This window comes from Corythoichthys intestinalis, chromosome 6 (genome assembly GCF_030265065.1).
Source record: "Corythoichthys intestinalis isolate RoL2023-P3 chromosome 6, ASM3026506v1, whole genome shotgun sequence".
Lineage (NCBI taxonomy): Eukaryota > Metazoa > Chordata > Actinopteri > Syngnathiformes > Syngnathidae > Corythoichthys > Corythoichthys intestinalis.
Window position 1 is genome coordinate 48,708,771 of NC_080400.1, and position 16,368 is coordinate 48,725,138.

Consider the following 16,368-nt stretch of genomic DNA (forward strand, 5'->3'; position numbering starts at 1 on the left):
TGTTTAAGATGCCTATCTGATTGGATTTATGGTGATGGGATTCATGCTGATCAGAGTTAGCGTAACGCAATCCTACCGCTATTGCTGAAAGGCGTTGGCGGAGTGCCCTGAATTAGACAAACTGCCATACTTGGTGGAATGCTCAACCAAGGCTGCAAGCATTCGGGCTACCGCAAGGTTGATGTCGTAGATGACTAAGTAGAAGTGGTCAAGAAGAGGTTGAAAGCTGAACGTTGTGCCTGACACCCCCCACCTGCCCCAAACACACCCAGGTTCCAGTAGAAAAAAAACCACATCAAAATTAGTCCTCCTTTACTACAGGAGGCTTTAGAGTAGGGGCCTGCAAGTCCAATCATCGAGAGCCCCTATCCAGCTTGTTTTCCTGTCTTCCTCCTTTAACACACCTGAATCAAATAATCAGGATTTTTATCAGGCTCCTGCAGAGCTTGCTGATGAGCTGATCATGTTTCTGTGTTCTATGTTTCTATTTGATATTTTCCAAGTGTTGAGTGAACAACTGCCCAACCATTGTAACATAATAAACTTTCTTTGTCGTTTTCTCAAGATTTATTTCAATCGCAATTCTGCGACTGCCTGTAAAAGGAGAGCGTGACCATGCGCTTCCTCCCGTGTGATGCATTCAAATAAGTTCACACAGACACACACACCCCATGGCTCTCATGGAAACACATTTTAAAATATGTTGGCTGTTTTGGCGCTCTTGGTCAAAACGGTTCCTGACCCCTGACTTAAACCCAGAGGTGGGTACAGTAGCCAAAAACTACTCAAGTAAGAGTAGTGTTACATCAAAATAAAATTACTCAAAATTAATAGTAGTTGTCCAAAAAAATGTACTCAAGTACAAGTAAAAAAGTATTTGATGAACGAATACTCAATACGTAACATTGTGAGTAACTGCTTATATTTTTGTTGGATTTTTTTTAAACAACCTTTTTTTTTCCTGAGCACAAAGTTATCTATACGAACTATTGTTATATTAATACTGTACAATAACCCATTAAATAACCACATTAAGCCAAACAAATACAAAAAAAAAAAAAAAAAAAAATCATTGAATTCTGACAAGAGAAAAAAATTACATAAATGAACCATTATTCGTCCAAAGAGCAAGAGTGCCCTCTGGTGGAGAAAATAATTTCTAGTTTGAATATGAAGAGATCTTTCATATTAGTATTTTGAAATTAAGAGGATAATATCTCTGTTTTTCCGAGGTCAATTGGTGTCAAATAAAAACTGGGAGAGAGGTTAAAATCCGTGCTTTCGAGTCATGTTGAGGACAGCGCTCTTTTAAATACTTCATTTTCAAAGTGCTTCAAATTCACCACATGATTGAACAGGCTGGCGTGAAGCTAGAACGGCAAGCCTGCGTCTGATTGGTACAATGGAGTCATGTGATTATTGTTGCGATGTCTCATTGGTGAAACTGGTTGAGTCACTGTTGGCGTCTTTGGCAAAAAAAAAAAAAAAAAAAAAAAAGAAGTAAAATCGAATATGTAGAATAAAGAGGAAAATTGTAATGAATCTTGTGTAGCCCAAAGTAGCGGAGTAAAAGTATCATTTTTTTCTTCACAAATCTACTCAAGTAAAAGTAAAAATATAGCTTAGAAAACTAGTCTTGGAAGTACATTTTTCTCAAAAAGTGACTCAAGTAAATGTTACAGAGTACATGTAACGAGTTACTACCCACTTCTGCCTAAACTTAAAGTGACTATCTTTAGATTCTGCTTTTTCAAACTTCTTTTTCTTATATATTTGTTTTTTTGTCATACATGGGACACTCAGCAGTCAACATCCATGTTACAGGAGAGTAATTTGAATGTTAACCTAATTTCTAAGCAGTATACTGGTTGATTTCAAAACAGAGAGAAAAAAATTCATAAGATTCATAAGTTTGTAGTTTTATGTGTTCATAATGAAAGTACTTTGTACTTATCAGTTCAACAGTGAAATTGAGAGGAAAACTTTGCATGTCGATTAACATTGTGTGCCCCTGAATCTTTTGCTTGTGCCTCTAAAACTATAGGGTAGGGGAGACTGTGCTCCTAGTAAAAAATGTTAGTCCTGAGCCCTGTAAATGTATTTAGCATAGGTGACCTTTGCTTTCATTTTGTTCCTGAATGTTGTGTCGTCATCTCCCGTTCATTAAGAGAAATAACCTGTGAATAGAGAAAATGAACTTTTTTCTTTACAGTGCATATTAAAACACCAGCAACCATGATGGTATAGGCTCTGTCAATCTCCATGGTTGGGAGACTCACACATCTGTGATGGCACTACCAATAATGCTTTGGTCCCTGCTGCAGAGCTACAAATGCTGGAAAATAGCAGGCAGGAGAGTTGTTAGGTGTTATATTTTTTAAGATCAAAAGTTCAATCCAGGCTCTGGCTTTCCTGTATGGTGTTTGCATTTTCTCCTCAGAGCTGCGGTGTTCTTCTCTGGTTTCCTGATACGTCACAGAAACATGCAAAATAGGTTGATTGACCAATCAAAATTAATCCTTAGATGTGAATGTGAGTGAGTGTTTGTTGCTCTTTGTGCCCTGCAATTGGCCACCACCCAGTTTAGGGTGCAAGCCCATTGTCAGCTGCTCCAGCCCACTCATGACGATAAGTGATATGGATGGATGAGATAAATTGTGATAAATGATAAAAATGATAAATTGTGATATATATATATATATATATATATATATATATATATATATATATATATATATATATATATATATATATATATATATATATATATATATATATATATACACACTGGCCACTTTATTAGGTACACCTGTCCAACTCCTCGTTAACACTTAATTTCTAATCAGCCAATCACATGGCGGCAACTCAGTGCATTTAGGCATGTAGACATGGTTTAAGACAATCTCCTGCAGTTCAAACCGAGTATCAGTATGGGCAAGAAAGGTGATTTGAGTGACTTTGAACGTGGCATGGTTGTTGGTGCCAGAAGATCTGGTCTGAGTATTTCAGAAACTGCTGATCTACTGGGATTTTCACGCACAACCATCTCTAGGGTTAACAGAGAATAGTCCGAAAAAGAAAAAATATCCTGTGAGTGGCGGTTCTGTGGGCGGAAATGCCTTGCTGATGCCAGAGGTTAGAGAAGAATGGCCACACTGGTTCGAGCTGATAGAAAGGCAACGGTGACTCAAACAACCACCCGTTACAACCAAGGTAGGCAAGGTAGACACGTCGAGCTTTGAGGCAGATGGGCTACAGCAGCAGAAGACCACGCCGGGTGCCACTGCTTTCAGCTAAGAACAGGAAACTGAGGCTACAATTTGCACAAGCTCATCGAAATTGGACAATAGAAGATTGGAAAAACATTGCCTGGTCTGATGAGTCTCGATTTCTGCTGCGACATTCGGATGGTAGGGTCAGAATTTGGCATCAACAACATGTAACCATGGATCCATCCTGCCTTGTATCAACGGTTCAGGCTGGTGGTGGTGGTGTAATGGTGTGGGGAATATTTTCTTTGCACTCTTTGGGCCCACTGGTACCAATTGAGCATCGGTGGAACGCCACAGCCTATCTGAGTATTGTTGCTGACTATGTCCATCCCTTTATGACCACAATGTACCCAACTTCTGATGGCTACTTTCAGCAGGATAATGTGCCATGTCATAAAGCTGGAATCCTTTCAGACTGGTTACTTGAACATGACAATGAGTTCACTGTACTCAAATGGCCTCCACAGTCACCAGATCTCAATCCAATAGAGCATCTTTGGGATGTGGTGGAACGGGAGATTCGCATCATGGATGTGCAGCCGACAAATCTGCACCAACTGTGTGATGCCATCATGTCAATATGGACCAAAATCTCTGAGGAATGCTTCCAGCACCTTGTTGAATCTATGCCACGAAGAATTGAGGCTGTTCTGAAGGCAAAAAGGGGTCCAACCCGTTACTAGCATAGTGTACCTAATAAAGTGGTTGGTGAGTGTATATATATATATATATATAGTGCCTTGCAAAAGTATTCGGCCCCCTTGAACCTTTCGCCACATTTCAGGCTTCAAACATAAAGATATAAAATTTTAATTTTTTTGTCAAGAATCAACAACAAGTGGGACACAATCGTGAAGTGGAACAAAATTTATTGGATAATTTAAACTTTTTTAACAAATAAAAAACTGAAAAGTGGGGCGTGCAATATTATTCGGCCGCCTTGCGTTAATACTTTGTAGCGCCACCTTTTGCTCCAATTACAGCTGCAAGTCGCTTGGGGTATGTTTCTATCAGTTTTGCACATCGAGAGACTGACATTCATGCCCATTCTTCCTTGCAAAACAGCTCGAGCTCAGTGAGGTTGGATGGAGAGTGTTTGTGAACAGCAGTCTTCAGCTCTTTCCACAGATTCTCGATTGGATTCAGGTCTGGACTTTGACTTGGCCATTCTAACACCTGGATACGTTTATTTTTGAACCATTCCATTGTAGATTTGGCTTTATGTTTTGGATCATTGTCCTGTTGGAAGATAAATCTCCGTCCCAGTCTCAGGTCTTGTGCAGATACCAACAGGTTTTCTTCCAGAATGTTCCTGTATTTGGCTGCATCCAACTTCCCGTCAATTTGAACCATCTTCCCTGTCCCTGCTGAAGAAAAGCAGGCCCAAACCATGATGCTGCCACCACCATGTTTGACAGTGGGGATGGTGTGTTCAGGGTGATGAGCTGTGTTGCTTTTACGCCAAACATATCGTTTTGCATTGTGGCCAAAAAGTTCAATTTTGGTTTCATCTGACCAGAGTACCTTCTTCCACATGTTTGGTGTGTCTCCCAGGTGGCTTGTGGCAAACTTTAAACGAGACTTTTTATGGATATCTTTGAGAAATGGCTTTCTTCTTGCCACTCTTCCATAAAGGCCAGATTTGTGCAGTGTACGACTGATTGTTGTCCTATGGACAGACTCTCCCACCTCAGCTGTAGATCTCTGCAGTTCATCCAGAGTGATCATGGGCCTCTTGGCTGCATCTCTGATCAGTTTTCTCCTTGTTTGAGAAGAAAGTTTGGAAGGACGGCCGGGTCTTGGTAGATTTGCAGTGGTCTGATGCTCCTTCCATTTCAATATGATGGCTTGCACAGTGCTCCTTGAGATGTTTAAAGCTTGGGAAATCTTTTTGTATCCAAATCCGGCTTTAAACTTCTCCACAACAGTATCTCGGACATGCCTGGTGTGTTCCTTGGTTTTCATAATGCTCTCTGCACTTTAAACAGAACCCTGAGACTATCACAGAGCAGGTGCATTAACACGGAGACTTGATTACACACAGGTGGATTCTATTTATCATCATCGGTCATTTAGGACAACATTGGATCATTCAGAGATCCTCACTGAACTTCTGGAGTGAGTTTGCTGCACTGAAAGTAAAGGGGCCGAATAATATTGCACGCCCCACTTTTCAGTTTTTTATTTGTTAAAAAAGTTTAAATTATCCAATAAATGTTGTTCCACTTCACGATTGTGTCCCACTTGTTGTTGATTCTTGACAAAAAAATTAAATTTCATATCTTTATGTTTGAAGCCTGAAATGTGGCGAAAGGTTGCAAGATTCAAGGGGGCCGAATACTTTTGCAAGGCACTATATATATATATATATATATATATATATATATATATATATATATATATATATATATATATATATATAATACGTATGTATATATATATCACAATTTATCATATATAGACTGTATATATACATATTTTTAAATCTCTGCATCTTTTTAAATTCACTTTAGACACTTTTAAATAATCAATTTCAATGGCTTATTTTGTCATGCTGGGTCTCATATATGATATCACAGCACTTAATCAAGGCCAAAAGCTTCTGAAAAAATGTACAAATACAACCAAAAGTTACCATTTTTTTCAATGGGATTATTTTTCTGCAGTGGTGGAATGTAATAGAGTAAAAGTACTTTGTTCCTGTACTTGAGTACTTTTTTGTGCATCTGCACCTGAGTACAAATATGAAGTGGTACTTTAAAACCACCAGTAAGGGCAGCGTCCATTCAGATGGGTGCTGCACACTCTTGTACATAAGGTGGCGGTATGCTCCTGATAGTCGCTTGTAATCTGCCATTAGCAAAAATTCGGATGTATTTAGCTTGTTAAACTTCTGTTTAGTGCAGACAATTTTATTGCTTGTTTTTCCCATTTAAAACTGTGCAGTCAATACATTTTCTGGTTCTTTCTTTAAATATTGACTCAGATCTCTGTGTACATACTGTACATACATACATGTGTTACATTGCATATGGTCAAGCCAGTTCAGCAAAGAACAGAGCTTGTGCAGCAGCGGGAAGCCACTTACTCTTAGCACATAGAAATTAGAGATAAGTACCACCTCCTCTAGGAATAAATGGATGGCCCTCGCTTAAAAAGAATGGGGATATGGCTAATTTTACACCCTCTTCCCTATTCTAAAGTTTATAGGAGACATGCATTGAATAGCTTAGTTGGTTCAAAATCTAATGCTTGATATTCCTGACAGTGGTGAGAGTAGGCCGACACGAGCTAAAAATGCTTAATCACCTCCTCAATGTTTGGACATCAGCGCCCTCCAGAGGCAAACTGTTTTTCTTTTTCCATGCTGAAACTGCAATATGAAAATATTTTATATCCTGGAAAGTCGACTTACTAAATTTTATTTTAATTTAATTCACCAAATTGACACTGTTCGTTTAATTTTTAAATATGTTCCATCAGGTGGGCATAAGTATCTGATATCGTTATATTTGTCTCAAAAAAGATTATGTCTCGTGTCTGTTGCTAACTGGGTACAGTTCTGTTTGAATTTTTAATTACACATACCCACACACGTGACGTATGCATGACAATACTAATGTATGATTTGTTAGTCATTTTTTGTATTCAGTGAAAAAAATTAGCATTAAAAGTGGTGTTGTTTTGTAAGTTAAATGACCTATAGTGTGAATGAACTTATTCATTTCAGTTTTATCAATCTCCCCCAGGTCTTGGTGAGATGTGAGTGCCCTAATACCATTGCCCTAAGTGGACACTAAATTAGCTGTAACAGCAGTGTGGACAAAAAAATGTACTCAACTGTAAAATTGATGTTTTTATTTGTATTTAATATGTAGTGGCTGTCGTCTGGAATCCCCTTCACCCTCAAAATTACAACCTTAAAAACAAATATCGCTATTGGGCCAACACTAACCAATAGTGCAGCTTTACAGTCGTGATCTTCAGACATGGCTGATTTCAACTCCTGAATAAATTAGTCTCCATTACTTAGGTTAGTGCATTTCCATTTATCAAATAACCACAAACACAATGAAAGGCGGAAAGGTTTGAAAAGGTCTTCACTCAGAGCAATTGAGCAAGCCTTCTCTTTCTGGATTATTCTGTTTTTTTTTTTTTTTTTTTCCCTTTTCTGCAGAAGCCATGCTGGAGTATGTCCAAATGTTACAAAGTGAGTCTTGCGATCCTGTTTGATAAAAGGCGAGTTGGTGCACTTGATAAATTACCTCTCAATTCTTTGTATGTCATGCTGAGATTATAATTTAATCATTCGCATTTATAATAATATATTTTTTTCCTTTCCACTTTTTTTTGTGATTTAGTCTTAAAATATCCGTACATTAATCAAATAAATTCACTCACAAATTGTGTGTTCTGTGCTGGGGAAAATAAAGAAATGAACTCCATTGCCTTTATCTTAAAGCAGTAATGTGAAGTAATTTCATAACATGCCAAATAGGGTCACAAAGTAATTAAACATTGTCCAACAAATAAAGCATGAAAAAATAATTTATATGTTGTATATTTGACAAAATAATTGCGTTTCAGAAGTTCGAGCCTGAAAGGGGACGAACCCGGAAGTGATACGTCACACCGAGAACAGCGATGGCAGCGCTCCATACGGCCACCATACAAAGCCCTTCAAACAATGATTCAAACAGCGATATAAGCAATAGATCGAGCGCAAAGGAGGAGATCCAAGTTTTTGAAGAGTTTGAGGAAGAAGAGGAGGTTGGAATTTTATGTTGGACCTAATATGTATTAGCCAGACGCTAATCAGGATGCAAACAATGTGCCTAGACTACCTGACATGGAATGGAGACAAGACCCATCGAGATTACAAGATTGGTAAGGTATAGGCTGTTATTATTTTCATTATTTGAAGATGCAGGCATTTGCACATAATTTTATGTTTTTGTCTATCTGATGACATTGTTTAAAAAAATAATAATCAGACTGCATGTTCATTTTGGCAGATCCTGCAGCTCTCGTGCATATAAAATATTAATATAAAAACGTTGGGGGGAAAGAAGGAGATGAGTCGTTGATGGCTTTCTCCACTTTACTGTGGCAACAATAAGAAAACAAAATAATAGCGGACTGCCGCCACATTCGACCGCAAAGTTTTGCTTCTCGCTCATCTCCGCCTTGCCTCGTACTACCAGCTACTACTACTTCCTAGCTGAGGCTAACGGCAGGAAGTGGCGTCTAATGGCGTGAGGAAATGTAGTTTTTTCACACAAGTGAACAGATTACAAAGCACCACTTCAGTGTTGTCCCGAGACTACATTTCCCATGATTCACTGCGGGACTTGAGCTGTCAACGGTCACATTTGACAGCATTCTGCTGCGGTCCTCCTCGCCAGCTGTTTGCTCGCCATTCACGCTCGTTTGCATTTGATCGCTAGTCTGATACACTCCCGCTTTTTCGGTGAGGTCTTTTGTGTTTATTCGTTATTGGATCGTTTTTGTTCACCACTGTAAATACGAGCACTGAAGCAAGAAGGGGTAAGTCGCCATTTCTGTTCAACCCGTTTTCTCCTGTTTTTTTTTTTTTTAGCGTAAGAAGCTAGGTTAGTGGCTGTCTTTTCTTCGTTCTTTTTCATGATCAGGGTTTAGTTAGCGAGTGGGGTTCAAGTGTAGATTCCTTTTGTTTGTTGTTTTGGCCTGGGCATACCCTGAAACCGCGCTTCATCTACATTTTGTACATATTCATTGCAAGTTTGATTGTTGTGTAAATTTTGTGCCACTTGTGAAATTGTGTGGCTCGTTTTATGTTACGCCCTTCGCGAGCCGTCCTTAGGACGTAACACTAGCGAACACAACAACAACTATGCCATGACTATTGCCATGGGGTGGCTTTCGGCTAACGTCGCTAGCTTCTACTGTACATTCCACAACAGTTGGCAGCTCTGCTTTGACAAAGTCATCAGTCATCTATCCAAAAATCACACTTACTTTTTGGCAAATCCTTGATCACAAGCAGACCGGTTAAGGAAGCAGGCATCTTCGAAGTGTTTGCAGCAGAGAACACTACTCGATGATGGCGTGAATTCATTCGCTTCGTGCGAACGAAAGATGTCCATTTACGTGCCCTGCTATCCTTTTGGCCACTCATACAACTTTTTGTTTGAGTGAGAACAAAACATCGCCACTCACCGCCGTGGCATCTTACCGAGAAGCAATGCAACAAACAATACTGTTCTATGGTGGACTTGGTGACTATGGTGACGTAATTTCCGAAGATTTTCGAAGATTGCCGAAGAAAAGCATTTTCGTTGTCAAGGGCGTTGCTATGGGTTAAACAAAGAATCTGGAAGGGTTGCGTTAAAAGAAATAACGAAAATATGCTTATAAATGTTTAGCCATTGATATTATTCAAAAACATGGTTGGCCAACCTTACTTCACATTACAGCTTTAAAGGGGATTTTAACGGCTAGGTCTTTAATATAAAGTGAACATTTAGAATTTTGGACAATAGGCTTAATGTTCGAGTTAGCAGGGGTTTAATTAGTCATTTGATTAGTTAATTTCAACAAATTCCGTGCAGTTTGTCAGTCATTTGTTTCAGGGCTCCGGAGTGGCTAAGTTAGCTCGAGGAGTGCTTCAGTTTCTTGTGCTCAGTCTGCTGGGGAGTCCCTTTCGTCCCCCCCCCCCCGAACAAAAAAAAATCAGTGATGAAAAAAACTAATGTGATATCACTCCGCCCTGCTTGCCTAGACAGCCTGTTCCCTGCAGAGCTGCTGGATTACAAATGTCGCTGTTCATCTTACAATTATTGACATGCAATAGTAAGTTTTAATAACGTTATCCTGAAAACATAGCCAACACTACTGATTGCATGGGTTGTTTTTTGTTGGTATGCTATAAAGGCATCATTGACTCACGCTATCTTAGCCACTCCAGAGCCCTGAAACTCACAAATAACAAACTGCACAAAATTTGTTGAAAATAAAAACACTGAGTAATTAAAGCTACACTAACTCAAAGATTAAGCCTTATGTCAAAAATTCTGAACTTCCCTTTTAACCGGAATGAAAATACAGCCACCAATCTTATTTGTCCTTGTAATTAATCACCTCTTATAATTTAATATTTCAATTTCAATTTACAATCTAGCGGTAAGTGCCATTTTTGAAAAAAGTCTGAAGTTGTTTTGTTTATATTACGGCATATGCTGTATATCTCAAAAGAGTCTGCCTTCCCTCACAGCATTAAAGAGAGGACAGAAGACAAACAATACATTCCATGTGTAAGACTCCAGATACAATAATTAAACGTCTTCCAGAGTATTAAAAATGTTTGAAGAGAAAGGTTTAGACGGCAGATTATGAACATAGGATTTAAATGTGTCAATATATTAGCATAGCAGTTGTGCATCAAAATCCCCCCAATGTTTGCTCAGGGCAGAATGTGCACAATCGAAGTCCATCAAGAAATCAACAGTCCGGAAGAAACATTGACGACGAATGCTTGGGTGATAGGGACGGCGTGTGGGTACTCCTCTGCTTCAAGACAGGGGTCTGATTCCGGTATATTTGGGAAATGTGCTCTTCGATGGAGAGCTGTACCGTTGTTGAACTCAGAGACAAGGAGTCAGGGTCATCTTCAAACTCCGTCTCAGCGTGTCCACTCCCCTCCTCAACCTCTGGCACCAGCGCAGCTGAACAAACCAGAATGCGGTCAACTTTTTCTTTTTCAAACATAATTGTCAGTGAGAAGAAATTTACAAAGAGCATTCATGCACTCACACAATATTCTTACCTTGCACACTATTTGCACCATGCTCAATAATATGATCACAGTCCTCCTTTTTGCCCTAAAAAAATATATATATTACACAGGTTTATCTCTAAGCTATAAACATAAACCACACTACACTTACATAGTTGTGCCTCCAGGACCAATCTGGATGCTGTTGTGAGTGCAGTCGTTTCACTTTGTCAGCCAACTCGTAATATTTGGCCTTCTCTTCAGCAGGTAGCAAATGCCACTACATATCCGTAAGAAAATGAATTAACAAAAAAAAATTAGATTAAACTGAAACCTGCCACAATTCAAAGTGTCCCGCAGGATTTTCTAATGTACTTTTTCTTGTAAGGCTGAAACAACTAATCGATTAAATTGATTAATAAATTAGTTGCCAACGAATTTGATAATCGATTATTGTCAGCAGCTATGAGCAGTCTCGTTTGGGTCCTTGTTTGTGTGTAATGCAGGGGTCGCGTTAAACGAATATTTTCCGTCATTGACCGTTTTTTTAAAACGGTGACGAAAAAAACTGAAGTCCATCTGTCATTTTGACAGGTTGCAATTCACACCCCAGACCACAGAGTGGCAAGTGAGCATATTAAATAGGTATTGTCTCTCTTGATGCATGACGTCGTTGGCCTTACTCGGAAAAATGTCAAGGCAACTGAGCGTCCGAACTAAGGCTACGTTCATACTACAGGTCTTAATGCACGAATCCGATTTTTTCGTGTTTTTCTGACTCGAGTGAGGCATTAACTTGACGGTCTGAACGTGACAAGTCGCATAGAACGGGACCATTTCAAATCCGATCTGGGTCACTTTCGTATGTGGTCTAAATCCGATCTGGGCCACATTTTTCCAGACTGTCGCGGCGGTCTGTACTGTCCAGTCCCGCAAATCGGATTTAATGCAGCAATTATGTCATCAAAAAGCGAGAGACGGTACGGTAGCTACAGTAGCGATGCAGCAGTGCGTTATTAGCGCCTAGCTTGCCTTGAACACGGCTTTTTAGGAAGGGTCGAACTTGACAACAGTCATAAAAAAATAAAAATAGGTTTGAGGATAAGCCTGAGAATGATCGGTTTTCTCTCTGCTCCATATAAGCAATATTTCAACATTGCTTACACGGCCGAGAGTCGGGGCAAACTGCCCGTATGTGTGTGTGACATGCACGAACAGTGCGTGCATGCTATCGATCCATATACTTTGAATATAAGCCTAAACGGGGATTATATATGCCTGTTATTTGTGTCCTCTTTTTAACAGCAACAAGCCTATGGCTATGTTCATACTACAGGTCTTAATGCACGAATCCGATTTTTTGTCATATCTGTGCACTAATTCGCAGTCCGACATGCGCTGAGCAAGACGACCCGCATGCGCAGAAGCATCAAAACAAATGACCATACAATCACACATGCTGGCTGTCATCCGTCATTCCAGGGATATCATATTTTGCTTATTAAAAAGAGGACACAAATAACAGGCATAAATAATCCCAGTACAGGTTTATATTCAAAGTATATACCGTAAATTTCGGACTATAAGCCGCTACTTTTTTCCGTCATTTTGAATCCTGCGCTTTATAGTCCAGTGCGGCTTATTTATTTATTTATATGGGTTAATAGGTAGCACTTTATTTGACAGCGGCGTCATAAAACTGTCATAAGACCGTCATAATTATGACATGACACTATCATGAATGCTGAATGCTTACGTCATTAAGTGTCATCTGAAAAATTGTGTCACTAACTCCATTTATGTCAATCTTGGATCTTTTACATCCATTCAAAAGTGAAATTTGCCAGATAACACTAAATGACATCTGGTAAAAGCATTCACTAATGCTCATGACAGTTTAATGTCATAATTATCTTATCTAATGACAGCCTTATGGCGCCACTGTCAAATAAAGTGTTAACAAATACCATAACTAGCAATTAATGAAACAACTCGAAAAGTAACTGAAAAAATAATTAACACAGAATATGAATTTTGATTGTTATTTGCATCTGTAGCGGTGCAATGCATGCTAGGAGGCATGTGGGACAACAACAGTGTTGACAGCAGATGGCAACAGAGGTTGACTGTCTATCCCAAGGGAGCAGCAATGGCCAAATGAAGCTTCTTGAAGCAGGGAAGCTTTGCAGCCAATTGGTTCATAACTTCATGGTGGTTCATTTGGTATTATGACAATCGTATGATGCCGCTGTAAATCGAAGTGTTACCGGTTAATACCTTTTGGTGTAAATATCCCATAATACAGTGAGGACAGCCGCGGCTTATAGTCCAGTGCGGCTTATCTCTGAACAAATGCCCTTTTCATGCCAAATTTGGTGGGTGGCGGCTTATAGTCAGGTGCGCCTTATAGTGCGAAATTTAGGGTAGATCGATAGCATGCACGCACTGTTCGTGCATGTCACACACACATACGAGCAGTTTGCCCCGACTCTTGGCCGTGTAAGCAATGTTGAAATATTGCTTATATGGAGCAGACAGAAAACCGATCATTCTCAGGCTTATCCTCAAACCCTTTTTTTTTTAATGACTTGTCAAGCCCGACCCTTCCTAAAAAGCCGTGTTCAAGGCAAGCTAGGCGCTAATAACGCACAGCTGCTTGATGTGTGATGGCGCGGTGTGGATTCTCTGTTAAGCTTGTTCGGACAGAATATTAATTAAAGATGAATGAAAACTAAATACTATTGAATATGTCATTATTAACATTTTAAAATTTTAAGTGACAGGTAAAAATAAATTATGACCGGATTTTTTGACAGACAACGAAAAAGTCTAGCGCAACCTCTGGTATAATGTGAGGCTGCGTGTGCGTGCCAGTTATTAGAGCAAGAGAGAGAGTTCACTGCTACATTGAGGTTGGGTTGTTGAATCAATAATATTACGAAGTGTTGAGAGTAAGATTGTCTTTTGTGTTGATAGATCCAGTGTGCCACCGTCTAAGGTGAGTAAATGAAGCTGATGGTATTGTTTGTATTCTTTGATGATGAGACGTTACTACTTAGTACAACTTACTACTCAGTGTCTGTTTGTATTGTGTTTTGGAGCAGCATATTAGCACTTGAAGTATTGTAAGATAGTAAAGTTGTCTCATTTGTTTCTGGAAAGACACGACAAACATAAACCCGTTCATATAACATCTTATTGAGTCTCCTTTCAACACATCTGTAAATGTCATACAAAAAAGTGTTCATTGAAATTGGATTTGGATTGTATTTATGAACAACTGTTTGATCACGAAAACTGATTGATTACAGTCTGCCTCCTCATTTGATATTGTTGTTTAAAAAAAAAATACAAATAAAGTCATTGACACAGTTTATATCAGCGCTTTGCCCACAAGAAAAAAAATGGTCAATCAGCAGCACTTTTTTAAAAATTTGAATGAACAGGTCATGAATCTATCTTAAAATGATGAAACAGTTTCAAAACTTTCACATTTCAAAATTAGACAGAAGGGAACTAAAGCAAAAACGGGAGCAATTTAAACAACTTTAACATTTTTTTTTTTTTTTAAATGAAAAAGAAACAAAAAAAAAAAAACATGAAAGGTAACACCAGTTACTTTGCCAAGTAATTAATTACTCTTACATTAAGGTAACTGAGTTACTAACTCAATAACTTTTTGGGATAAGTATTTTGTAACTGTAAATAATACTTTTTAAAAGTAAGATTAACAGCACTGGTCATAAAAATGAAGTCTGCAGAATGAAAAGTGACGAAAGCGGATATTTTATTCTGCCAATTTGTTGCCGAACACAATTTGCCCGCAACTATTGCTGATCACTTCTCAGAATTAGCAAAAGAAATGTTCCCTGACTCAAAGATTGCATTGGTAAGTTAATGTTATCAACTGACCTTTTTAATTTATAATTGGACACACTAACGAACTAACTTTAAGTCAAACTGAATTGCGAGCTGAAGTGCCATGAAGTGCAGCCTTCAAAAGACATGATAGAAACTGCCAAAAGTGCTAAATATAATTATAACAAAAGTCACTGTTAAATTTCAGTAATCATGATGTAGCTGAAGATATTGATTGTTCTTTGATTGCATCAGGTTATATGTTACAATATTACCAATACATTCATATTATTTTAAAAATTTAGTTTTATTTGTTTCATATTGCACGCTATATACAACGTTGTAAGATTAGTCACCAATTTGTAAGGGCACGCGTCACTATTTGTAAGATTGCCAATGTCCTCGGGTTGACAGGTGTGTACTTACAACATGCCTAAAACAACTTCAAGTTAAATTGTGAATGTAACTGAAAAAAGGGAGATATATCAATTAATCCATTAATCAATCTTAAAATAGAATCGTTAGTTGTAGCCCTAGTTTCTTGACTATGGCCCCAGTTCAAGCTGAAAACATCTCAAGCATGATATTAAGATAACTACAGTATGCTGTATGTACTGCTGTATGTAGGTAATACAGTGCCTTGCAAAAGTATTCGGCCCCCTTGAACCTTGCAACCTTTCGCCACATTTCAGGCTTCAAACATAAAGATATAAAATTTTAATTTTTTGTCAAGAATCAACAACAAGTGGGACACAATCGTGAAGTGGAACAAAATTTATTGGATAATTTAAACTTTTTTAACAAAAAACTGAAAAGTGGGGCGTGCAATATTATTCGGCCCCCTTGCGTTAATACTTTGTAGCGCCACCTTTTGCTCCAATTACAGCTGCAAGTCGCTTGGGGTATGTTTCTATCAGTTTTGCACATCGAGAGACTGACATTCTTGCCCATTCTTCCTTGCAAAACAGCTCGAGCTCAGTGAGGTTGGATGGAGAGTGTTTGTGAACAGCAGTCTTCAGCTCTTTCCACAGATTCTCGATTGGATTCAGGTCTGGACTTTGACTTGGCCATTCTAACACCTGGATACGTTTATTTTTGAACCATTCCATTGTAGATTTGGCTTTATGTTTTGGATACTGTCCTGTTGGAAAATAAATCTCCGTCCCAGTCTCAGGTCTTGTGCAGATACCAACAGGTTTTCTTCCAGAATGTTCCTGTATTTGGCTGCATCCATCTTCCCGTCAATTTGAACCATCTTCCCTGTCCCTGCTGAAGAAAAGCAGGCCCAAACCATGATGCTGCCACCACCATGTTTGACAGTGGGGATGGTGTGTTCAGGGAGATGAGCTGTGTTGCTTTTACGCCAAACATATCGTTTTGCATTGTGGCCAAAAAGTTCAATTTTGGTTTCATCTGACCAGAGCACCTTCTTCCACATGTTTGGTGTGTCTCCCAGGTGGCTTGTGGCAAACTTTAAACGAGACT

General features: G+C 38.8%; 1 protein-coding gene across 1 annotated transcript in view; it reads right to left on the reverse strand.

Annotated features, from left to right (window-relative positions):
* Positions 1–9,990: 9,990 nt before the first annotated feature.
* The window catches only part of LOC130917003 (transcription factor 7-like), a 32,580-nt gene continuing 26,202 nt past the window's right edge, over positions 9,991–16,368 (reverse strand). Inside the window, exons 9-11 of the mRNA XM_057838033.1 lie at positions 11,198–11,305; positions 11,077–11,131; positions 9,991–10,975 (exon numbers count right to left, since the gene is read on the reverse strand). Of these exons, the coding sequence (XP_057694016.1) occupies positions 10,752–10,975; positions 11,077–11,131; positions 11,198–11,305 (387 nt within the window). The 3' untranslated portion in view covers positions 9,991–10,751. The remainder of the gene's footprint in view (positions 10,976–11,076; positions 11,132–11,197; positions 11,306–16,368) is intronic.